At 39.8% G+C, this 27393-nt stretch overlaps 1 protein-coding gene across 1 annotated transcript in view; it reads left to right on the plus strand.

Annotated features, from left to right (window-relative positions):
- Positions 1–27393, plus strand: part of LOC113018669 (zeta-sarcoglycan-like) — a 53609-nt gene that overhangs the window by 18406 nt on the left and 7810 nt on the right. The window contains exons 3-6 of the mRNA XM_026161969.2: positions 5087–5188; positions 14027–14114; positions 16382–16504; positions 17554–17626. Of these exons, the coding sequence (XP_026017754.1) occupies positions 5087–5188; positions 14027–14114; positions 16382–16504; positions 17554–17626 (386 nt within the window). The remainder of the gene's footprint in view (positions 1–5086; positions 5189–14026; positions 14115–16381; positions 16505–17553; positions 17627–27393) is intronic.

Below are 27393 nucleotides of genomic sequence, written 5' to 3' on the forward strand. Positions count from 1 at the left end.
ATTTGATTGAGACTGCTTTAGTGTCTAAACTAAACAAGTATTGACAGCAGGGTTACAAATATAGGGGATCAAATATATAACGGGCATCTCGTGCTGTGTACTGGATTCGTCTGGATTCTGTAGTATTAGGAAAAGCCTTGGCAGCAGAACGTGTTAATCTCAAGCAAAATCCAAACAGGCAGAAGCTGCGAGCTCCTCCCGTGACATTTTCAGGGACAATGCACACAATTTACCATTTTGTCAACAAATTCCCAATGGCAGCACCCCTCCCAACCCCCCAAACCCCCTCGACTATTACAATCACTCCTCTGCTCCTTCTTCTGTCATCAATCTATGTCATGAGTGAAAGACCTTATCAGTGGTGTTGGTGTTGCTTCAGAAAATGCACTTCGCTGCTCCAGATCTCTCAGGACTCAGCAAGTTTCATTAAAAAAAAAAAAAAAAGCATAACCGTAGCTTCTAAGAACCGCACCACGAGGGCATTGCTGTTACATTTTAAAGTTGCCACTGATTATCATTTATTAAAATGAGACGGTATTGGAGAACTTGCATTAAAAAAATAAGTCACTTTGAACACTTGGTGCACGCAACAATGCTTGATTTAAAATAAAGCAAGATTTTCCACTCAGCAGCCATATTGACAATCCTATCAAGGGAAAAAATCCTCAACATTAAGTTTCATTTTCTCCAGTACATAAAAACTGCATTACTGCATTTTGTTGCGGCAAAATGAGATTGTCAAGCACAACAACAAATTTCATTAAAACCTGCTATAAATGTTGCCAGAAAGAGTCAGTCTGCTATCAGTGAGTGATTAAATGGAGTCAAATTGGTAATATAACTGTAATAAATCATGAAAAATCTCATATCTGTTGTTGTCTACGTAGACAGAAATCCACAGAAATATAACCAGACTATAACCAGCTGGCAGTCAGTTGGGTCGAGTCCCCTGGAGTTGTGTTCACTGACAAAGACTCATTTAGACTGACGGCAACATGTTGGTAATCTGTCTATAAATGAGACAGCAAACCTTCAACAATCTCTCTCAGAGCGATTGCAGTCAGTCCAAGTCAGACTGCAGCTGTTTGCAGAAAGGTTGCCTCCTATCAGGTGACCTGTGCAATCGCCCTGTCCTCAAAAGTGATCTTGAGTGTGCAACACCCTCATGTTCTGGGTAACCACTTAGTCTGCCACACAATATGAAAAAATTCAAAACAGTCATCAGACAGCACCTGATTCTTTTTTTTTTTTTTTTTTTTTTTTTTTTTTTTTGGAGATGTTGCTCTCCTATTTCTACTCATGTGACTGAGCCATTAGGTTTGGCTGAATTAGCTTTGTCAAGCTAAGTGTGTCTATTGCTGGATGGTAATTCAGTTAAGATAATTTAATGTAAGTTTTTTTGGCTAACATTATCTCTGGATGGTCGTGCATCAGATGATCACTCATATTTGTAGTATTTCCAGAGAGTTTTCATTTAATTGTTTGATGAAATATCGATATTTGGTATCCTTGTATTGATACAGTATCGTGGTAGTACAGTTTGTTTGTTTTATTGTGGTAACATGGTTTGACATGTAATATGTTGTGTAAATACAGTATAAGTAATTGCTCAATGATAATTCCATCATTAGAAAAGTAATAGACTGTCTTGCGTGTTCACTATGTTAATGTATTAGCAGGTATTCTGTTTGGCTAGAGATACACCACGGTGCTTCTATCATAACTCTGACAACCTAATCACACATTCAGTTGCTTCTGAATTTGACTCTCTATTCTGAATTTCAGTAAAAGTAGTTGTTCAGTATTTATAATCTCCAGGATGAACATTATTAGCTCAGTTCAAACAATGATGTTAAGCACTATGATGTAAGGCCAACAGGGATTCATTGCAGTTCTAGCAATCAAGCTCGTAAGACTTTGAGTCAACTATTAATCTTAGGATTAATAATCCAGTGGGACGGGATAAACACTCACCACAAAGCTGCCCGGTAAATCAGAAGTCACAACCTGAATGTTTCCAGCAAGCTGAGTGTGTGAATATCTCTGCGGTTACATCACACGGGCAGCCTGATGATGCACACTACTCAAAAGCATTGATTGTTAAAAATAAAGTTTCTCTGAAAATGCTTTTTTCCCCTCTAAATATGGGAAAATGGATTATGTGAGTCAATCCTTTTTGAAGTCACTGGTCTGAAAACCATGTGGGCTGTTTTCCCTTTTTATTTATTTATTAATTTTTTTCTGGGTGAAGCTATGTGCGTGTGCTATCTTGGATCCTCTGACTGGATCAAATAGGATGATAAAGCAGATATGTAGCATTAAAGAAACAACTCCAAAACTTCTGCCCGTCTGTCGAGGGCAGAGGGGGTAAAGCTCAGGTTGTTTTTGGCTCTACAGTTTCTCTTTTAACTGTGGCAGGAGTTCCTCCTCTGGAACATCACCCTTTGTTTCACTGATGCTGACGGTCTCCTTTAGCCTTTGAACATTATCGAACTGGGGCTGTTTGTGACGCCCTCCTTTTTCTCCTACCTCCCATCTACTTATTTAAGTGACTGCAGCGTGTGCTGAATTCTTCACACCCACTATGCCGCCTCCTTCCAGCACAGCAGCAACTTCACAGTCTGACCTCCACACTGCCGCACACACCTCCGAAACTCCCCTGACTTTGTTCTCCTGTCTGTCCCTGCTCTTTGCTCTCATGCATGATGGCGCTCTCCCTGCTTTTCTCTGCCTCTGTAATTCACTCCATCCATTTGTGCCGCTAGCACTATGGACTCTTTCAACACATCCCTCAGGGCCAATCTGTTCATACACATCTCTACAAAGCTGCCCTCACACTTCAGTCTGCTCATTGTGGTGCAGCTAGGCATAACCTTGTCCAATTTCTACTGAATTATATACAGCCCAAAATCAGCCCCCGAGTAAATGTGAGGTGAAGTTGCGGGATCATGCTTCATTTCATACAGTATTTGGTATTTCATTTTTTTTAAAATTGATGTAGCTTCTGTTGAAACGGGATGGCAAAGAATCAATTTAAGTGCAAACCACTGGGCTGTTACCTGTGGAGAGAGGTAGGACTAGCTGTACAGCTAGATAGTTGAAAAATCAGTGTGACTTTTATTGGGTGAAGCAAAAGATCCCACCAATGATGTGCTGCTTTTCAGAAAGTTCAATCACACAGATGGCCAGACAACTTTTAAAGCTGAAAAGTTTAAATTTAGCTTCTTACTGCAGGAAAATCTCAAGTGAAACAAATTCGTTATTAACGATCCCTATTTTGTTCATTCTACCATTAATTAACAGCTACGGTTACCCAGACGTTGTGCTATTAATAATGAAAATTTAAACGTGAAATCCTGAACACGTGGAAAGGTAGTTAAGGTGGAACAAATTTCTTTTGAGAATCAATTTTTCTATAGCAAAACACAAACTAAGATGCATTGAACATATTTACAGTCCGGACAATCAGAGTGAAAAATTAATTAATTAATTAAAAGTAAAGAAATTACTTAATTAAAACAAATATAGCAATAAATAAATAAATGAACAATTTAAATAATTTTAAGTACTAGTATTGGGACAATAATGCAACACACAAAAATAAGCTGGTAATTACCAAAATCCTTTTTTATGTTAACACCATTTATTTCCAAATGTACAGTTTTACCAAAAAAGAAAAAATGAGTAAAGCACATTGTTGCTTTTTTAATCAAGATACCAAATCAGTTATTTTCTTGCATTCCTGAGTAGAAGAATCAGCTTTAGTGGTTAAACTTGAACGTTGAAGTAGTTTTAAGCAACTTTTTTGAGAGATTTCCCGAACTTCCTTGTTTTTATATATAGATATGTATATAAGATGTTTATTTGTTCATACCACATACTTTTTATTTTTTAATTTTATGAATGATGGATGTAGCCTCAATGACACATCCCATTGTGTAGCCAAATCATCAAAAAGTATCAAAGATGGTACAAAACAATGAAGCCAGTGCAAAATGGCTTAAATCTAAACACCACCACGATAGTTGTGGCTACAGAAAGACTTCCTGTCCTATAGAAGTATATGAGAAAAACAGCTTTCCGTCTTGACCTCTGTGAACTCTTTCCTGCAGAGTTTATGGGCTCAGTCACACAGTTTGAGAAGCGCTTATGTAAAACTTGAAGGTGAGTAAGATAATGGATAATAGCTGGAACGGGCCATCTCTGCAGAATATGGATGTCTTTAATGTCACGTGCCTCTCCTTTCTAATGGTTTTCCTGCTATTACATGCCAAGTGTCTGATTTGACTGTTAAATTCTAATACAGCGCGCTGCTTGAAATGTAAGTTGGTCCTTTTTCAAAGAGGAGTTGGCTGGCTCTTGCAGTTATTAATCATTAAGCCGTGTGTGGCGAGGAGCATCTTGAGCCGTTTTGATAGCAGTTAAAGAAAGCTGGTGTGTAAGTGGCAGTGACTGTCAGGTCCCATATGGTTAAAAAAGCTCTGTTGACATTGTTCGCAGCCATTATTTTCCACAGCAGTGTCTTTAATTTTGTCCAATTTATCACACGTGCCCATTTATGTAAATGCAGTGGACAAAACATTAGCAGCAGCTTTGAATGTATCACAGTGCAGTACAACACTACCCACTTTGACCTTGGTAAGACGAAAACCCCCAAAACTTGCATATTAATATACAATATTGAGCTAATACTATTTCATGCAAATCAGCAGGACCATAAATCTAATTTCTTTCTTATTTCCATGAGTCTTCTCAACATTCGCTTCCATAGCTGCCACATTAGTCTGTTCCTCCTCAGTTTGCCTCCCACTGCATGCAGCCTGTCACCCTGACAGTGCTGAGTGTCTGTGGCATTGTCACCTCGATGTCATGTCCTACTTCTTCCCTGTCACTCAGCCCCGCTGCCTGTCCACCGGCCTGTCTGCTACACAACAGCTTGAGCTCCGTCTAATGTACTTCACCGACGCCAGGATCCTTTTTTTTTTCTTTTTTAAAAAACGTTTGGGAAGCTATAACCCTTTAAATCAAATCAGGAAAATGAACACAGCTTCTTACAGTGTCACTGATGATCATGACTCTGTTTCAGGATGGAATGGGAAACCTCAAGCTGAACCAGGATGGGATTCGCATGGAGGGAATCAGCGAGTTTCTTTTGCCTCTGTATGTTAATGAGATTCAGTCCAGAAGGGTAAGTTGCTCCCTTTTCTCACCAGCTTCAAGTTGCTTGTTGATCAATACTCTGATGCACTAGGAATAAGTACCATTGACTGAAACGCATGTGAAAAGCTCTCAGGGAGAAAGATGTCTCTAAAGCTGCAGACAAGTTCATATTGATCTTTCACTGTTGAGGAAGTTATGATCAATTTATTATCAACAAAGGCCAACGTTCCTCCAAGCTCAGACTTTATGCATGCCTGGGTTTAAAAAATAAAATAAAATAAAAGACGACCCCTTTCCTCTCTGTGTATTACTCCTTTCCTCTTCGGCTTCCCTCATTTCCCGTCGTCCTATTATCAGGGCCTCCCATCGGCAGGAGGTGGGTAATAGGCTGCTTCTCAGCTCCTCTCAGGCCACATACAACCTACAGGAGATTACAGACGATTACAGGGGGGGACCAGAGTGTCCCTGCTGGATTTCCAATCAAGCCCACACGATAAATTCCTCCCCCTGTGCACTTCCTCCCTCTCCTTTCTCCTCTTTGATGTTTAGTAGATTAACCAACACAGCTCCAGCCCAAAGTTGATCCAAATGTTCTTCTCCCACACAAATCACAGACACTCAGTTGGATCATCCCCTTTTTCAGTGATTAGGCATGGTGCAGAAAGCAATTTCAAGCACTGTAGGCTAGGGTTCCAGTATAAATTTGATTTTTTTTTTTTCCTGCTTTTTCTCCTTTTTTTTCTTTTTTTTGAGGGACATGGATGGAGGAAGTGGCTCGATTATGGCTCCAATTTGCCACAGCAGATTGAGAAACAACTCCGAATTGCCCACTCGTGCTCTTTGATGTCCTACTTGGAGCTAAATGTTGATTTAAATATAACGCTCTTGTGCCTTAGCGGTAGAAGGAAAAACCACCTCACGGCCGTAGCAGATGCCCAAAACTGAGTATTAGACAAAGCCAATATTTCACCGCTTAGTTCAATACCACCTGCAGACATTTTTACGGTCTTGTTTTACAGACAGCGCTGTGCAGGGCCCCTCTTATCTGCCGCACCAGAGATATTTGCAGGACAAAAGTCTCCATGGGTCACTCAATATTTCCTCACCTGAGGAAATATGTCAAGCACACACAGAGCAGGGATTATGGTTATGTTTACACAACAGTGCACGGTGCTTCTCTACAGTCAGATAACCAGCATTGATCAATAAGCCATTACCACAAATGGCAGTGAACTTGGTAGTGCATCAAAGGTTTCTTAAAATCAAATATAGCATGACCTTCTTTATTTATTTATTTATTTATTTATTTTTTCAAGCTGCAGCTGCTAAACTCACAGTAAGCTGTAGTTTGATATGTTTTTTTTCCTTTTCACGAGTCAATCATTGCTTTAAATTTTAATCAGTAACTGAAGCTGTAATCTGCGGGTAACATATTGAAATACTCCCTCTGCTTATTTTGGCAGTAACTCTGATCGCTGGCAGCAAAGTACATGCTGAGTAGCCCCTTAAAAAGGCAGAGCAGCGTCAGAGTAGCATGTTGCGAGGTGACAGCTGTTCTCTTTCAGTTTACATTGATTAACCGAGTAAAAGGCATGGGAAAAATGCAATCAGGTTGTTTTTGTTGTGTTTGTGAGGTGTCAGCAGGTTAGCATTTTGACCTGCAGACTCTTTTGCAGGTCGAAATGATTAAAAGAAAGTCACTGTGGATGATACGCTCTGTTTAAAGGCGTGTGTGTGTGTGTTGTTGTGGGGTTTTTTGTTTTTTTTTTACTGTCATTCTGTATCATTGTTGCTGTTTGGCCTTACTTTCAAATTCAATTGAATTCAAATGAGTTGAGTTGAAGTTCAGTTTATTCCTGCACATTTAATTGCATCCACCTACCTGTCACCCAGGGGAGTGAGGCAGACAGGAGGGAAATAAGAAAGGAAGGAAGAAAGAAGCCACTGTTAATCATAAAACCAAAGTCTTGTCGGTTTTGTTTAAATCTTTATTTAACCATGAAGTGGAGCTCTTGAGATTTAAAATCTCTTTTGTGCGAGTCCGCTGGAGAGCGGGCTGCGCCAACCTAGTGTTTATTTAATGGTAGGTTAATGCAGTTTACAATCTCTGTGTGACACTGGTGATAATGGGTGGATGACTGGATATGTAAAGCGCTTTGGGGTCCTTAGGGACTAGTAAAGCACTATATAAATACAGGCCATTTACCATTTATTTTACCATAAATAGGCCACATTAATAAATCAGGGTAGTTACCCACAAAACAAAAGCTAAAGATTTAAGCAATGTTTTAATAAATATATTAGTAAGAGTTTAAATTAGATTTTTAACACATTTTATTTCATTTTTCTTGTAGTATAAATTGTTATTTAACAGTATTTATTGGTTACATGTAACAAGTTTTGTCTCGGCAGTGTACAGGATCACTGAATGTTTGGATTTCTGTGTGACTTTTGTAAACCTTTTCATATTGAGAGCTTAAAATCATGTATCATAACCATATGTATATCAGAGTTCTTGTTTTGATGAACCTACAGAAAAAGGCTCTTCAGTTTTATTTTGTGTGTGTGTGTGTCTTTTTAGTTTTTTTTCACCCACAACTTTAGCGTTTTGAGTCGCTCTGTCAACCTCAGCAGCAGCATATGGCTGTTTGAGTAGAAACCTCTGATAAAATCACTTTTCACAACTTGTTAGGCACCAAACAGCAGGCAGAGTCGCCGGTCTGCTGCTGAACATTTTGCAGATAAAGAGCCCGATATATGACCGAACAGAGTTAAAAGGAAAGCGCCTAAAAGCATCAGTTCAAAGGAATGCTAATGATGGTCAGCATCTGCTGCTGCATGTGTAAATAGTGTGTTAGTGTTAATGGGTTACCCATACTAACATCATGAGATGATCATATGTCTGCGTTCACAGCTTGTTGCACTTTACCAAGTGGTCAGAAAATCAATTATTGCTGCTTTCAGTTTTGATATTATTAGTAAGTTTTTCCAGCCGTGTCTGTGTAACCTTATAGCCATGAAAATGTATTTGCTCCTTCCTGATTTTTTGCTTTTATGTTTTTTGCATATTTCTCACATTTTTTATGGTAACCTGAGTAAATAGCCACAGATGCAGTTGTTAAATGTTGATTAATTAAGAGAAAGAAATAATTCAAATCTATTTGGCCCTGTGTGAAAAAGTAATTTGGCTTTGGCTTGACCTTAAACAGGCCATTAATGTTGGAAAATCCAGTTTGGCCTAACTTAAAACAATTCTGCAAAGAGGACTGGCCGAAATTCCTCCAGATTGAAAGACTCAATGACTATAATCACAAAGGCTGCCACGATGACACAACCAGTTATTAGGCTTAGGGGGCAATTACTTTTTCACACAGGGTTGAGTAGATTTCAATAATTTTGTTCCTTTTAATAAAAAATGCTTTGCCCATATTGTAGAAAATGCTCAATAACACACACGCCATCAAATGAGGGTCTATTATCTATATTCATTCTAAGTGTTACCATAATGTTGAGTTGAAGAGTTGAAATAGTAAGGACATAAATGAAGTGTAAAACGTTAGAGCCTGTGAAGGTTCTCAGTCATCCAGGTCATCGTAGTCAAAGGAGCTTGCAACGAAAAGCGTCTGGACTTCTTTAAGTTGCTTGAAGACGTTTCACCTCTCATCCGAGAAGCTTCTTCAGTTCTAAGGTCAAATGGTGGAGAGTCCCAGATATAAATCTAGTTGGAGTTTCCCCCCACAGAGGGACAAAAGGACCCCCTGATGATCCTCTAATCGCCCCCCAGACGCTTTTCTTTGCAAAACGTTAGAGCCTAACACTCAGCTTGTTTTAATATGTGTGATAATGTTAGCCTCTTTTGCTGCAGTTCTCATATGTACCTGTGCTGAGTTGTCTGTCAAAACTGACAGGCAGATGGATGGAAGGAAGAGTTTCGATATTATTTTTTTCCTGCCCCGAAGGCTTCCTCACTGCCTGCATGTCTGTCCACCTATCTCAGCCCTCCCTCCTTCCCCGCCTCTCTCCCGTCACCTGTCAGCTTCTGCAGATGGCACATTACATGCAAACTTGAGCTGTCCCACCAAACACAGTCTTGTATGAGGACTGTGAAAACAATACCGCGAGATGACCTTAATATCAGACGTTTGGATTACAACAAAATTCAAGCATATGATTGCGAGACAATAGCTTAAATTACACCTGTGAAAGCCACAATACTGTTATAATTTCAGGCACGACAAATCAGTTTGGAACTCAACATTTTTGCCCGTCTGAGTGCAACAGCAATTTCAGGCTTTTTGAAATCGTCGTCACACTTGGAGTTTTACCTGTCAGAGGAACACTGCATTTATAATTTCAAGTGTTTGTGAAAGCAGACGTGTGAGCGGGCACTTCTTCCCCCTCCCGCTTTCATCGAGAGGAAACTTCTCACAGGGTAGATCAGTACTAATCACTATCAGTATTGCAAAGATGTTGGAATAAATAAGGGTTGGATAGCTGGTTAGTATAAACTTTTAAATGACACTGGGACTGCACAGATGAATATATATGGCTATCTGAATATTTTGGTTGGGGCAAAGTTAAAGTTGGTTAACGTCAAGTTAAATGAAAGATTTTAGGCACGTGGGATTGCATAGCTTAAAGTCTCAGCAGATTTCTCTGCAAACAGAAAATGAATGCACAAAGGAGACGCGTCTTGAGTTTAGCAATTTATCTTTTGGAATTGCTCCTGTTTTGCACATGCATTAGGCTAATAATCTCTGTTGCCTTTAAGGACAAACTGTGGTCAAATTAGATTCAGTGAACAGCAGTGATATATTTTAGCAAAGTGGCCAGTCCACTCTAATTAGTCTTTTTGCTGTTTTTTTGTAATTTAATGATGTAATTCCAAGAACTTTCAATTACTGGCGATTAAGAGGCAAGTGTTTTTATTTATGATAAGAACTTTTTTTTCTTCTGCCAGCTCAAACATTTACAGAAAGAAAGAAATCAGCTGCTGGACTGGACATAACACAAGGCAGGAGGCCTGGGATGTACACCAACTACAAATTCTCCATTTATATAGTAAAGTAATTGTAGCTGAATTCTTTAACCCTCTCAAGCCACAGCTGCTTGCAACTGTAGAATTTTACCCCCATTAGGAACGACAGTACGGAGATCAAATCTGACAGCTGGGAGGCTCTAGATGTGGGAGCAGTCAGTCTTTATTTAAAGGTAATCTTCGCAAATCATGGAGCAGACATGGATTTTATAATAACACAACATTTCTGGGGTTTTTATAAATGATCTTGTAACTTTTTAACCACTAGATACAGATGGTACTGTCGCTGATAAAGATGTAAATCAAATGAAAACTTGGTTGGAATTTGAAAACTGAACACAGTGGTACAAGTGCATCGCAGTGCCCAGATACAGTTAATCACATCTCTGCTGTTCAGACTGTTGGCTCTCGTTATCGTCTCCGGGGAGCCTGACTGATCTATAAATAGCCGCAGATGCAGGTGTATCTTTATTGGAGTGAAACTTCTCCTTCACTAAGCCTCACCTACTTGCATTTGATAAGCACGAGAGAGCTGATTGTAAGCACTATTTCTGAATTCAAGTCGGCAAAAGACGGCTTAAAGCCATCCACCTGTTAATCTCGAGCAGCTTAAACCGCAAACTGCAGCGTCGCCTCGGAAAGCTAGAACCGCTTTGATTTGCATTGCACTAAAATACAGGCAACTTTTAATATTGAATATGACTGCAGACATGTTTTTAAACAGCCTGCTGCAAGATTTCTTATTTAAATGAGGAAATTAAGGCATAATAAGCATTGCTTTTTCACGCCTGGCATTTTAAAAAAATTACATTTAGTTGTGCCGCTCAGTATGTAAATGAGCCTCCAGCACAACAATCGGTATAATTAAAATTTAAATGTGTCTATGCAAATAGATAGTTAGGCTTACAGTTAAACTCTGAACAGTGCTCTTTATCTGTGCTTTAAACAGTTTTCATTTTATTCTCACTCGCTGAAAGTCAACAGCGTCAGACAGCACACATTTGCTTTGTTTTGAAACTATTTCTTAGGAGCAGGGTGACGTGCTCTCGCTTTCTGCTCTGAACTTATTCATCATATGCGGGGAGGCATCCTCTGCCGTATACCAGTCATGGTAATTTTTCAGTCTGATGGGGCCCGGTACACCTACAACAACAGGCTCCGTTTACGTGCATTCACTCTGATCTGCGCTTGACCTTCCTCGGCAGACACAGTGACTTTAAAAGCCTTTTATGTGATCCCGGGGAGGTTTTAAGGAGAGCACGAGCGTCTCAGCCGTGCCCCCTCAGGATACTGTTAAACACCTATAAACTCTTTAAAGGGATACTTCAAATCAAGAAGTCAAATTTCTCCATGATGCCGCTGCCTCGTGGTGAAACTTGATGATGCACATTAACATCGGAAAGGAGCGAGCGGGGAATGAAAATGAACCAAATGACCTCTGCAAAGTTGAGATAATTATTAAGGGAACGGCAGAATTATTTGCTCAAATACTAGACTGTGATTAAATGCTTGTAAATGTCACTTGTTTTAGTACAATTGTAGAGCTAGTGACATGACGTTTTTCCTGGGTCAGAATGAGCCTGTGGTTGACTAACACACTGCAGAACGATCAGAGTGCTGCAGTAAAGTAATAGTAAAATTCTCCATCAGCACCAGTTGGTGTTTTAAAGAAAGTAGCAGCTGGCTTACCTGACTAAACATAAAAAACCTTCTACAGGTACTAGTGTACCCCTAACATGTACGGAGGTAAATTCTCATATATTCAGGCCACTAAAATAGCAAAATAAAACACACTGGCAATGAGTGCCCATGCTGTTTGGTCTGTTTGCGCAGTTGGCATCCTGCACTGCTTAATTACATTAAAATTTAAAAAACAAAAAGAATAAATCAAAGCTAAATATAGTACTGTTTATATAGAGTAAAATATATTTAAATCCCTGTGTGATCACGGGACAATGCCAGCTTTCCATTGTCTGAAAAATAAGCGCACTCCTACACTCGTCAGCCAGACACAATCCACCTCCATTTAATAAAATGTGTAATAAAATATTGGTATTCAAGACTTAAGTAAACACCCATATGGTAAAAAAGGATTTCAGAAATCAACTGTCATTATGTTTGCATGTTTATGCCTTATGGTTTACCCATACCTGTGAATAACATGCACCTGGCAAAAAAAAAGCTAAAATTACATGCTTGAAATGGACCCTGCAAAGCTCACGTGTTGTTGTACTGTATGTTGCAGCTTTAGTCTGGTCTTAACACATCATATGATCGTATTAAGGATACCCATTTTTATCGACATAGAAATAGAAGAAAGCGCCTGGAATTGACTGTTCAGCGGAGTCACATGGATTACTTGCACATATATCTCAGCTCACATGCAAGCAGAATAGATCCACTTTTACAGAAAAGCTTTTCAGCACTGTGGCTAAAACATCGTTGGGATGCACCAGTTATTCATCTCTCTTTACTTCCTCCTGGTGACTAACTCGCATAGAAGTATCGCCCAACCAGCCCTCTGCCACTAATTTACACTGAATGGTCTTGTTGGATAGATTGAATTGTGTTATGAAACTGTGCTGAACTACATGTGTACAGGGGATCATTTTTAATATAAAAACAGCGTGTTTAAAAAGGAAACGACACACAGAGCTCTCAAAACAATTCCAAGTGAAGGGTAATTTCGCTCTGTGGCATGTGTAAAAGAGTAACTGCTTACTGCTAACTTTTCACCATAAGAGTTATACGGTGGCGCTAGGTCAGTGTTGCTACAGCTTCTTATACTGCCTGAAGATGTCCAAAAATCAATTAAGGCAGTCTTGACATACTGTCTGGGTTTGCAGCCCTAGAGCACAAGTTGTCATTATGTCACTGAGCTTCCAGCAACATCTGCTTTTACAGAATTCTTATTTATGTTGCTCTTATAGGTTTATAAAATATTTTGGTCAAGTACCAAGAGAAAGATCTCTAGCTGCTTTAGGACGTTTGACAGACCGATACAACACACAAGAAACATTGATATGTGCTTCACATTTTCGCAGACCCACATAACCCTCCCAGAGTATGTTGATGTTCAACCATATATACTTTGTGTGATAGCAAGTGTGTGATTGTAGCGGTCAGGTATTTAAAATCTAAAGTCCAGGTAGAAGTCTCCTAAATGTATTCATAAGATGATGTTACTGGGAAATGTAGACGTCTGAGGTAGAATGGGTGCATTTCAAAGCCTTTTCAAAATGCACATGTGCCATCATTCAAATGTCAACAAGCTATAAACTTGCAAAATGCAAAGCTGCCAGAAAGCAGGACAGGTCCACAGCCGAAATGTCTGCAGCGATGAAAAGAATGCACCCACGCTCATCACACACACGTCCTCGGCTGCCCCGCAAACCCCTTCCTCCTCCTCTATCTCTTTCTTCACTTCATTACTCATCTTTCAATAATTCGGTTTTAATTTGTTCCATTTTAGCCTTAATGTTGTGTAATTCGGTGGTTATTATCCAGGAAAGATCCACTTGGGAAACCTTTTTACTGTAGACTACAATCTACTTCGAACCAGCATAATTACATTAATTCTGATTTCAACAAGACAAGGCAGCCTCTGATAGCTGCTGAGTGTGGGGATTTAAATAATTCCTGTTCAGTGATCTTACATATTTAATTTCTTCCTTCCTCTGTGGTTCTTTAACATTGAAAGAATAAGTTTAACAGTTTCCAACGCTGTTTATGAGATTTAAGCTTTTTAATGCAGCATTTTTTTTTCCTCTCTTCTCCGTCTCTCTCCCACTGTGTGTCTCTTCCTCCCCCCTCCATGCTTCCCCCTAGGACAGCTTGTTGGTCTTGCGGTCAGACAAGAACGTAACGCTGAATGCCAGAAACGAACAAGGCCTGCTAACTGGTCAGCTCACAGTGGGTGAGTTTCCACTTCCTCCTTTGTGTACCTCTACACTACTACTGCTGGTGCCATTTCCATCCTGAAACTATAAATTGCTGCTTGCCTCACCTGCAAGGAAACACCTGCTGTGGAATGACTGTCTGCAATGTAGCCTACAAGTAGTTTCAGTTTTTACAGTGCTGTGCAAAGGTCTTGAGCCACCCCTCATTTCATTATATGTTGCTGTTTGCCATTTTAAACTTTAACTTGTGCAAACGTTGACCAGGCTTTTTAAAGGTTTATAAAATATTTTCCTTGGAGATTGGCTGCTTTTTCACTTATTTTCCATTTTCCAATTTAAAATTGTATTTTCAAGCATTTTATCACCAGCAGGCTGTCGCAAAAAGGCTTTTCATCATGTGTATTTATGAAAATTATGATTATGAGAACACATTTTGACAAACATAAAATTTTGTTTTGAAACCTTACCTTCAAAAACTATCTTTAGTAGAAGAACAGTATCTGAAAGTTATGTTCTTAACAAAAGGAAAAAAGTCCTGACAGAGACCTGAGAGATTAGGCCACAGGTTCGACTCGAACCTTTGCTGCTCCATTTCATCCACAAGGCATATGGGCGCTTGCTCAACCAGTAACCTAAACGGGTGCCAAAGAAGCCATTCTTAAGGAAGCAAAACAAGGAGAAAAGGCTGAGTTCTGCCAAATTACAAAAGAACTGGAAAAGAAACACGCGATTAGATTTTGATCCAACATGTAATGCAATCTGGAAAGCTTCTGATTGGCAACTCAATTCATTTTTCAGCATGACAATGATCCAAAACACACTGCCAATGCAGTAAAAGAATACCTGGATAGAAATAAACACACAGTGGTATGCTGTCCGTCATGGATTGGCCTCCCCAGATCCTAGAGCTGCACATTATTGAAGCAGTTTGGGATCAACTCGACAGAGAACAGAACAAAAAGCAGCCAACATCCAAAGAAGAGCTTTGAATGTCCTTTAAGAAGCCTGGAAAACTGTTCCTGAAGACTATTTAAATGACAAGAAAGCTGCCTAACAGTTCAGGCTGTGTTGAAGAATCACATTTTTATACCAGATACTGACTTTCAAGCTTGTTAGAGTTGTAGAATCTCTGTTTTTGGCTTATGAATGTTTTTCTAATAAAATATATGAAGAAATAAGATGCACTTCCAGACTTTTGCACAGCATTGTATTCCTCTCTCTTTGTACAACTTATTATTGAAAAAAAAAACTGGTCTTGGATTAATCTGGCCACAGCTGTATAAATTACCAGATCAATACCATTTGTTGATGACTTCATTTAAGATTAGCACAACAATTTATCTTGAAGTTCTCTTTAATGCTTCTACATCTTATTCGAGTAGTTTGTTTTTTTTCCAGACGCTAACCTTTGATGCTCTTATTGAAAGAGCAATAGTTTCATCTCTTTATCATCAGGTTCAGCCATCAGTCAGACTAAATTACCAAAGTCATTTACATGATTAATCACCACTAGAAAGCAAATGACCTGCTTATTAACATTAATAGCTATTGATCTTAGCCAGCATAAGTAGAGAGTTGATGGTGATTTGACAAGACTGTTGATATGACACGTTTTGGTCACGCTTGACCTTCCTCTGAAAATTACGCCTGCTTTTGTGGGTACTGCGTTTCGTCTGAAATGAGATGAAACTCAGCGAGAATAATTAAATTCCCCAGCCGTCGCAGGGCATGGATTAATGGCAGAGAGAGGAGAGGAGAGCAAGAAAAGGAGACGAATTTTGTGCATGCACATCTGGAAAAACACCAAAGTCTGGAGAACAGGAATTAATATTCCTCACCAGCGGAACAGATTACTGATTTGTCTTCATTCATCAGAGAAGCATGGCTGATCCAGCTTTGTTAGGAGCCTTTCATTTGCAAAGCAAGCACTCCACAAAGTATTTCAGATTGCTAATAGTCTTACATGCACAAACATACTGTAGCTTCCCGGAGCAGATTTAAAAGACCAGAGTCGCATAAGTCAACCTTTATTTGACAGCGATATTTTCAAAAAGTGAAAGTTGTTACCACTGCAGACTAATAAAACTTTTGAGGTGGAAATTTTTCTAATCGTAACTAAAATGTATAGTTAGATCTAGAAACATTCATAAAATACTGGAAAATGCAGTAGAGGTAAATGAATACAAATAAGCTGAATCGTTCCTTTGCCGTTAAATTGAGTGCACTCAGCAACGTTTACTGAAGGTTTTCAATGGAAACTTGAGTATCTACGTCTCTCTTGCAGGTCCCGAGGCTGTGGAAGCCCAGTGTCAGAGGCTGGAGGTGCGAAGCAGAGACGGGGGCACACTTCTGTTCACTGCCGACGAGGAGGAGGTCATCATGGCAGCAGAAAAGTTCACAGTCACAGGTAAGACGATGCTGGAGTCTCACTCAGTTGTCTTTGGATATCTTAAATAAACCGTGATCAATGGTGTATTGTCTAAAACTAAAAGGGCAGATTTGAATCTTAAGTTTTTGTACTGTAGGTTTTCCCAGAGTATATTAGAAGTCCAGCACATTAATGAGTAAGGCATAAGTAAGACTTAAGACTTTAATCCACAATATGTCAACACAAGTAATATACACTATCTGGTGATTTCATTTGGTACACCCGTTTGGCTGCTTGTTTGTCAGTTATCTAATCAGCCATGGCAGCAATGCATTTGGGCATGCAGTCAGATGACTTTGAACGTGGCGTGATTGATCTACTAGGATTTTCCCTCTAAAACATCTCTAGAGTTTGCAAAGACGGGTCCAAAAAAACAGAAAATATTCCATGAGCAGCTGTTCTCTGGGTGCTTTGTTGATGCCAGAGGTCAGACTGCTTCATGCTAATTGGAAGGCAACAGTAACTCCAATAATCACTCGTTACAACCAAGGTATGCAGAAGAGCATCTCTGAATGCAAATATACAGCAGAAGACCACACTGGGTGACACTCTCAGCTCCAAACAGGAAACTGAGGCTACAGTTGACACAGGCTGACCAAAATTGGATATTGGTCACCTGGTTGGGTGAGTCTTTTTCCTGCCACATCATGATGTTAGGGTCAGAATTTGGTGTAAACAACAGCATGAACGAGTTGCCTCCATTGGTCTTCTGGTTTTACACATTTGCTTGGCAAGTAAAAAGGCAGCAGAGCTAATCACACAGCCAGTGCTGGGCTTAGCTGTTCTAAGGATTTTAATGATTGAAAGACTGCAGCAGGAGGTTTATGTGGACAATACGTGCCCATTGCCTGCAGTCTGTTCACTTGTTTTTTCTTCTCTTTTAAATGGTGATATAATGTAATTGAATCATGCAAGTCACTGAAAAATATGGATTTAGTTTCTATGTTTAAATCGTTACCAAAAAAGTATTTTGTGGAACATAATATAAAGCTGCACTGAACACGATCTGGGATTTGTTTTATCCGCAGGCTCGGAAGGAGCCGTGTTCGGACATTCAGTGGAGACTCCTCTGATCCAGGCGAGGGCTTCTGAAGACCTGAAGTAAGTTCATATTCAATGACTTTACTGAAATTCATTAAAGCTTAATGTCATCTGTTCATGTCCTGTTAAATTAAAATTAAGATCTTTAAATAATGATGATAGATGTTCTGTGGCATTTCAAAGTCAATGACTGTGCTTAAAAAAAACACATGTGGCAGCAGCCATTATTCACCAATATCATTATCTCAAGCACCCTCTTGTACTCAAGCGTCTCCTGGTCGCCTTGTTATGATACAAATGTAAAAGAAGATTTGACCAGTTTTACAGCCGAGGGTTGAGCTAATTTGTTAGTTATTCTCTGGCAGGCAGGATTTGATTAAAGCACTAAGAGAGCTTGGAGAGAAGGGGGTAAGGTTGAGCTACGTGTTGGAGTCCTATACTCCCTCGTGCATGTGATCCTCACTGCACTCTGCCTGAGGCTCTGAGCCCTGCGTCGGTCCATTAACGAGCTATAACGAGTGTGGTTTGTTGTCCACCTTACTGGTCCTGAAAGGAGGGCTGGGATCAAAGTTGGCAGAAAAAGCGGTGTTCTGGCAGCTAATTCCCCCAGAGTGAGAGGAATACTGATGAGTTTCACTTTAAAGCGTGTGCGCACACACAGGACTCACACAGACACACACAGGCTCAGCTCAGGAGCGACCATCTGCAATGTGGTCAAAGTCTTAATGAGAGGAAACCGAACAGGAGACGGTCGACACACAGAAACGGCAACATGACTTAAGCTGGGCTCTGATTTTCTTCTGTTTAAAAGCATATTCGATCAAAGATATTTAATTTATCAAAGGTTGATTCTGTTTGGGTTTAATTTAAAGATTTCCAAATTGAATTTCCTAAAATCCACGATGCCGTCTGACTGTGGACGACTGTCTTCCCTCACTGGTGAATTACTGAAGTATTTCCAAGCAAACAGATGTACAAACTGTACTGTGAGGACTAAATAAAGACTCCTTTTATATAGACCTAATTTTCTTTCCAAATGTCTTATGAAAGATTTTTATTTCTTTATTTTTTATGTTGAGTCAAACGGTTTTCTTAAAAAAGTAAAATGAAGGAAACATAATCCTGTGAGTTATTTATGACATCACTTGAAGCCTAATAACATTCTGTCTGTTTATTGAATAAGTGGGTTGTGGGAAAAACAACATTGCAGTTGATGCAAAATAAATATAAAAGTTAATTTATTTTATTTTATTATAATTCACAGAAATCTTCAGAGGATATCCTGGGGGACCTGCTTCCTCTTTAGTTATTGCAAGCTATTAAAATAATCATTAAACAAGCTTTTTAATCAGATTTTTTTCAAATTTAAATCTACAACCAAATGTATTTTTACCTGCAAATTAGCAAAATCACAATTTTTATCTCTTAGTTGCAGTCATGAAAAAAAAAATGCAGGACTCTTCTCTTGTGAAAAACTTAAGCAGACCCTTAATGCTTCCATGGTAGTTAAGAAGTCACAGCAAGGTAATTCTAATCAAATATACTTGCTTAATTGATCATCAGCAAGTGTGAGCACCTCAATGAAAGCAAAGGTTTTGGCATTTTGCTGGTCTGGAGCATTTAACTGTGCGTTAACACAATGCCACAATCTTTTCAGGAGTGGAAGTGCCAGCAAATTCACACCAAGTTCAAACTATGCTCAGAGAAACTACCGAAAACCCAAGAGCTTTACTCAGACTGTACAGGCCTCAGTTAGCATGTTAAATGTTAAAGATCATGACAGTAAAATTAGAAAAACAATAACAAGCATGGCTTGTGAAGAGAAAGAATATATCAGTATGGGCTATGTTTTAAAGTGGCATCTGAACACAAGACTTCTTCAGAGAGATGAGACCAAAGTGATGTTTGGTTGTAACGTGCAGCACCAAATTTGGAGAAAACGTAACACTTCATACCAGCTGTAAAGCACGGTGGTGGATGGGATGAAGACTTGGGTTTGTTTTGCAGCCACAGGTGCTGGATATCTTGCACTGGCTGAGTCGACCATGAACCCCTCTGAGTACCAAAGTGTTCTGAAGTCCAATGTGAGGACATCTGTCCAACAGATAAACTTTGACTGGACCACTGCAACATCCTGATGCTTTTCTTTTTTAGCAGATTTGTCGCTGTGCTTTGGATCATTGTCCATGACCCAATTTCAGCCAAAGTCCAGACTTCAACTGAAACTGAAATAATGTTGGGTATTACCTTAAGAGAGCTGTGCATAAATGAAAGCCCGTAAACATCAATGAACTGAAGCAACATTGTAAAGAAGAGATGCGTAAAAGTCATCCACAAGAATGTGAGAAGTTGATGTATAGATGCTGAAAACGATTACTTAAACTTATTGCTGCCAAACTTGTGATTCGTGGGGTGTTCTTGGTTTTTCAGAGATTCCTGTGAAAACTTTCTTGTCCACATGACTGTAAATGACCAAGATTCAGATTAAAGAGTAAAAGTCTCTTGCATATTTTAAATTCAGTATGTCAGTGGTTACATTTTTTAAATACTAAACTAGGCTTTACAGTAGAAATTGGATGAAGTGGAACATTTAATATTTTGTCCACAAAAAAATTTAAATGTAATCTTAACCTTGAATTAGTGATTTAGAAACTACTTTCCTTTGTCCATTAGATGTGTTTTTTTTCCAGCAATGAGCAGTTAAAGCAGCCATGTTTTGAGTCTGTGAAAGCGTGACTGTTTCCTAAAATAACCCAACTCTCACACGGTGCCAGCAAAACTCCATCCCCACAATCGCAAAGCAGAGACTTTTCATGATATAGCCAAACAGTAAAATGTGAGCTGGAACAGCCTCGAATGATTACACATGTAGATCTAATAAAGTAGTCAGTAAGGTGACATCATCTTCAGAAAACACTGTCACTAAAGTAAAATATATACTTAGATTTTTACTTTAATGCCCAATATAGCTCATTCAACAATCTGATTATTTATCCAAAGAAAACATTTTTTCCCACATCTCCAGTATTTCTTTTAAAAGTGGCATTTGCCTTGTTCAGCATTGTTTATGTATGCAGCTCTGGGCCTTTCCGTAAATGCTAATGAGGCTCTTCCCTCCCGCCACCTCGCTGAAATCATGACAAGTTAAGCCCTCCTTGCAAATCGTGTGTCACCTGTGCAGTAAGCCCCTCCGGATGATAAGGACACAGCTTGGCTTGCGTCCACATCACCTTTCTTTCCCCGTTTAAAGAAACATCACTCTCTTTGTGATGCGTTTTATTTCCCTGAAAGCCAGGAGTAATCTGGGAGATGAACAGAGCAGAGTCAAATCAAAGAAAGCCACATGAGAACTTCTTCCTCTTTGAAGCACCTGTTCTTCTCCTGGAGTTTACCCGTGTACGCTGGCACTCAAGTCTGTCTTTGTTTGTTATGATCATTGCCTTTTGTGATTTAATTTCTTATTATGTGTGACTTTTACTGGTGGACAAGTGCAAATGACTTAGCCAGAGTGGCTTCCAGCATCTTTTGCGTTGGCAGCCTATTTAAGCGTGAGACAACTGAGATGTACAAGTTTAAACTGGAATGAGAGAACTGGAAATCTGAATTTGTAAATCTATAATATGTATATTTGTTGATGTAGATGCAGACCTAGCAGGAGAACTACATCTTTCCAAACTACAATCAAGAGCAGGAATAAAATCAGACATAGTTTCACATACTGGAAAGATTGTGCTTACTTTTCTTCATCTGCTGAGTCATCTGCTTTTTCTTAATTTGTTTTATTGGCTGGTTGCCTTGTGAGAGTTCTTAGTCTATGTGAGAATATCACCTGATAGACTTTTGTGACACAGCTTCAAGTGAATTTGTGGGGACAATCTGAAAGCCTTACGTGCTTGGGACTCTGTCCTGCTGGGGAATTTCAATGCTCACATGGTAAACAACTGTGTGACCGTTGGAAGGAACAGCCTCACAAAATAATAGTGTTTTTGTATTTGTTTTGCTTTCATGGTAATCACTTTTTCTCCATTAGTGCACTTGGCAACAGGACATCCTAAGTCAGAACTTGATGATTGATTTTATAATCATATCATCAGACCTTATGTGTTGGACACTAAGGTAAAGAGTGGAGCAAAGCTTTCAACTAATCAAAACCAGGTGGTGAGAGGGTGCTCACTTATCAGAGGCCCTGATCTACAAGATCTTCAGTTCCCACCTCCAGCAGAGCTTTGACAGCATTCTGAGGGAGACTGGTGGTCTGGTGCCTGGTCTGGTCCACTCAGTGGTTGGTGCCTGGTCTGGTGGTAACCTCAAACCAGATATTGGACACCAGAGGGCAGCTGTCAAGTTGAAGAAGTAGTCCTATTGAGTTTGATTTCACAGGCAGCCGACAAGTCAGGCCAACAGGCCAAGTGGGTTGCAACCACAGCTGAAGTCAAAATTTGGATGTTGGAGGAGTTCGGTAAGCAAGACTTTCGGTCATCCTTAAGGCAATTCTTGGAAACAGGAAGCAGGAATATCACACTGTGTAATCCTGACTCTATACTGTGCACAGTCAGGATGCAGTACCGCCTGACTGCAGCTGAGGATATTTTAAGTCCCACTGATATCCCTTATGTAGCAGGAGCAGAATTTGGGGGTGGTGGGTTGACTTGCTCATCATTGTCGTGTTAAAAAGCTGGGATTTGTAAGGCTGTTTTGGTTAACACACTTGTGCAGCATTCATTCATTCATTTCATTCATTTATTTGTTCATTTCAGGCACAACAAAAATACATGTGGAAGTTGGTGACAGAGCCAATGGTTTGGGAGACTAGGGTGTTGGTCCCATCTTATATGCCAAGCTGCTGGGGAAGAGAGTCCTTTTTTTTTCTTCTTTTTTTTTTTAAATCAAAGTTACGATTAAAGAGGGGCAATGTGGTTTTGATTCTGGTCGTGGAACACTGGACGAGCTTTTTAATCGTCTCGAGGTTACCTAATATGCACGGAAGTTTGCCCAATGAGTCTACGTGTGTTTTGTGGACTTAAGATTTGGCATTTGACCGAGTCCCTCAGGACTTCCTGTATGCAAAGGCTGTCTCTTACTCCCTCCCAAATGAGTTTTGTCTTTCAGGAAGGGGTAAGAGACCTTGATAAGCAGAAATGAGCATTATATTAAAGATGAAAAACAAAGACCAGGGGTGTTAAACTCACTCTTGTTTATGGGTAATGTATAAACAAAGCTGCATAATAACCTGACTTTCTAGAACTACAGGTATATTGTAAAAACAGTGAACAAACAATTTATAAAGTTGTGATGAACATCTGAGATTCTCACTAATAATAATTGTAGTAATATTTAGCAATATTGATTACCACATGTGCACTGCATATTTCACCGAATCTGCAAAAGCAAAAAACCTTGACAGGTAACGTTGAATAACAGAAGTATTTCACTTTTTATGATTCAAACAACTTGTTGAAACTGATTTTCTGAGACCGACTATTTTCTTCACAGTAACACTGACATCACCTCATGTCAGATATTAATGACTTCACTGCAATTTCCACACTTTCCACCGCACTCTAGGGCTGAATTGGTCCATTTGGTGGGATGGTTCTAGCAACCGGTCCTCATGTTTGATGAAAACAGAAAAAGTCATTCTGAAGTAATTTCAGCCACAAATATCAAAAGACAAAATTAAATTCTTAATTTCTGAATACTTTGACAACACTGCGACCTGCATAAGTAAGAATCTAACTAATTACTTAATCACGCTACTGTTTATGCTTTAGTCTCCTGTGTAATGAATGCTATGACAGCAATGTGCAAGGTTTACAAGGCAGGCAAGGCAAGGCAGAGCAGGTCAGCCACTAATCAGAAGGTCGGTGGTTCGATCCCAGGCTGCCTCCTGGCTGCATGCCAAATATCCTTGGGCAAGATACTAACCCCATGTTTGCCTACTGGTGGTGGTCAGAGGGCCCGGTGGCGCCAGTGTCCGGCAGCCTCGCCTCTGTCAGTGCGCCCCAGGGCAGCTGTGGCTACAATGTAGCTTGCCATCACCAGTGTGTGAATGTGTGTGTGAATGGGTGAATGACTGAATGTAGTGTGAAGCGCTTTGGGGTCCTTAGGGACTAGAAAAGCGCTATACAAATGCAGGCCATTTACCATTTACCATTTACAACTGAGTAGAGTGTTTGGTCCTCTGCTTCGTCACCTGCTAACTAAAAGGTATGCTTGCGTGCTGCGACTTGTGGATAATTGCACTTGTGCTGACAAAGAAGAGAACTCTTGATGTTAGGTCTGTAAAACGAGGGGATTGCAGTTATGAAGCGGATCTGGTCCTGCTGGAGAGGCGCCAGTTTGTCATCTCTTGCTCTCAGCTCACAGCTTCATTACCTTTAGACATAGCTGTTTTCAGACTCCGATCAGCTCCCTCGCCCCACAGTAATTTCTTTAGTTCAGTTCCACTCGTAAAATGCGCCCCCGAGACTGAGTTTGAGACAAAACGAGAGAGATAATTGCTGTAAACTTGGCTCCGACTCTCTACCTAACTGCCCTCTTAGCTTGATGATAAGGAGCAGCTTGCTTGTAGCCCACAATTATAGGCTTAAATATTAAAATGTTTCTGTCAATTACATAATGACATAATTTCACATCTCATTCTGAAGGATGGTGCTCTGATTCCTAATGCGAATGTCCCAAATCCATCAGGACAGGCAAAGGAAGCTGTGTGATACTGCTGTGATATTATCCTGGTGTAGCTGCGATACTTCTGTCATCTAGTTTGCATACACTTAGGGAGACTTCATCTATTCTTTTGACATCTCTTGACAACAGATGGTAGATTCACTTCTAATCAATGTGACACAAAGTCTCCAGGTCTCAATTGTATCAAGAACGAACATACTCAGTTTTTTGGGGGTTTTTTTTGCTGGCTATAAACTGCTGCTTGAACCCACACAGGAATCTGCAGTGAGACAAGTCTGACATTAAGCAGCAAAGGCAGGACAGACAGGATTTGAAGGCTCTCTGGGTTCTTACAGTGCAGACATCACATGATGAATCAGGCCCAGAATCAGAGAGCAGAAAAATAGTTTTTCCATTTCGTTTTCTCTGTAACTTTCTGCTACTAGAGCTCTCCTCTGCAATGCGGCCAGCTGCACGTCTGTCTACAGTTTATCTAAGCAGCTCTGAGGACAGTCCGTGCTCTAGCCGTGTCCACACATGACTGACATGTTCATTAAAGAGATAAAAACTCTTCTTGTTCCCACTTAGCTCTGGTCGGACTCTACTACTGCTACCAGTTAGGGAGCACAGAGTTATTACAGAAGTGTGCACATGTTCTTTTCCTCTTATTTTGACTGCAGCAGTGAAATATTGTTTCTTGGTTATTGCAGTGGTCTTGTAGACCAGATGAAGAATGTTTGGACTGCTGATAACATTACTTACAGATATATTGGAAATAATTGGTGTAAACCTTGTTAGGGATACTGATTCACTGTCGTACTTGCTTCTCCATGTGTCTTCATAAGTAAAGACATGGACAAGTGTGTGGAGCTTTTGGGATATCTATTATCGTACCCCCTTCCTAAAGGTCCAGACTCCATCAAATCTCAGCATACGGTTAGGTCCTTAAGTATTTGGACAGCTACACAATTGGCCTCTGTACACCACCACATTGTATTTAAAGTCAAACAGACAATATGTAACTGAAGTGCAGACTCTCAGCTTTTATTTCATTTATAACAAAAGTACTCCATTAGCTGTGGCTCAAATGTAATTGGACATCATTTTAAATGTAAGGATTGCTGAGATGCTTTGCCAGGCTTTTAATGAGAACACCTTCACTTCGTGCATGTTTGTGCGTCTCTACTTTTGGCCGTTGAAGAACATCCCATTTGTTTTCTTTGAGAAGTTCTTGGGTTGCTTTCGCATTACGCTTTGGGTGATGTGCAGATTATTTTGGCTGAATCTGAGCAGAGAGTAGAGCCGTGTACACTTCACAGTTCATCCTTCTGTCAGCAGTCACATCATCAATAAACACTCGTGGCCTGGTTTCACTGGCAGCCTTACATGCCCATACATTAACTCTGGATCATGAGCAGTTTCTCTCCTTCTCTATACTTTTCTCTGTCTATCATTCTGGTACAAGTAAACCTTGGCTTTGTCTCTCAAAAGATTTTCTTCAGGCATGTGCAGGCTCTTTTAGATGTTTTCTGGTGAAATGTAAATGCCCTTCTCATCGTTTAGTGCAACGAGCTGGTTTGCACCTTGTTGTAAACGCCTTGTAATTGCGTTGAGTTGAAGCTGTCTGCAGTTTACATATTTCAATTGGTCTGAAAGATTTCTGATACTACAGCATCTGACCTGTGTCATATTTTCTGTGTATTTGAACAGTTTGAGCCATTTCAAAGCGGATGAGGATGGATGGATGTTCCATCCTCTTTGTCTCTCCTATGGGAGATTACTAAAGGGCGGGTTGATAAGACAGGAAATGTATGCTCATGAGCAGTCGGTGGATGACGTGTCCATAATATCACATTTCTGGGGTTGGTGGTGGCGTCGACCACTGGTGATTGGCAGAGATGGTGTCTCTTCATGACTCATGTTTGGTTTAAGTTTGGGTGGGTTCTATATTTTACTCGCCTGACAGGAGATTGTGACCTGAGGAACAATTAGGTTGATTTTAGTTTTGTACTGCAAAAACCATTCATGTCCTGCCTCTTTTGTTGTGCCATTTTAGATTGCATCTGAAAGAGTTCACTGGGAGTTCAAGTAATGTCTGTGCATGCATGGCTTTTACCTTAAAGATGAGATTTCTAATAGTGTATCTAAAGAGGCCCTTTTAAATGTTTCTGATCAGCTGCTAATATGAAGCTTTCCATGTTGATGAATATGTGTCCTTCCATTGTGGCATAGTTTAAATTCTGTCCATGTTTTATATTTTTCATACTCCATCCTATGTTTTTGTGGCCACAAGCCTGAATATAGCTTTCATATTTATGGTGGGGAAAACAGTAGCATATTACCTTTTTTTCATTCTGCACCCATCACATTACTGTTTAGTGGTATGCTGTAGTAGTTTTGGAAAGTTTTTCTTTTGCTGTGTAATGTTTGAGATAGTTTTTGGGTACTGCCACACATTCACCACAACCAGTTATTGAACTTGTGCTAAAAGGGAAACTGATAAAGATGGTAGTATATAAAGCCCAGTGGATCCCTGTAAGTGATAGTAACATATAAAAATAAATTAGTCTTTCACCCCCCAAGCAAACATGCTAGATATGCACTATTTAAACAAATCTCTTTCTCTTTGGTATCACCTTTTTGGTCATCAGCACATCCTACAGCTATTTTCCTCCAAAGCTCTGTGATACGGTGACCTTTATGTGGACGTAAAGGTCAGCTTGAATACACCACAAAAGGTTGGTCAGGTTTCCCAGAGAGCGGGAGAGCCTGTCATAAACAGCCTTTACGACTGCAAATACCAGATAAGTTATCACTTGTGACGGCTTTACGTTTCAAAGCCCTGAAATATGGTGGATGCGTCAACCTCTTTTAACTGACGCCCTCATCAGTCAGCCTAATGATCGTAACGTTTTGGGGAATTGTGACATTTTAAGAAAAACTCATTTAATGTTTTATCACATTTTCCCATTCTTCTGCAAAGGCAGAAGACAGTTTACCAACTTTGTAAAAAAAAAATGTTGAACTAATTTAAAAAATGTTTGATGAAAAGCTGTGTTTTTCTGTATTTTTACCCAAGTCTTTTAAAATGTGGTTACAATCTGTGACACGGTAGAGAAATTTAACTGCTGATTTGTTAAATTTGAGAAGCAGAACACAAA

The sequence above is a fragment of the Astatotilapia calliptera genome, chromosome 3 (genome assembly GCF_964374335.1).
Source record: "Astatotilapia calliptera chromosome 3, fAstCal68.1, whole genome shotgun sequence".
Taxonomy (NCBI): domain Eukaryota; kingdom Metazoa; phylum Chordata; class Actinopteri; order Cichliformes; family Cichlidae; genus Astatotilapia; species Astatotilapia calliptera.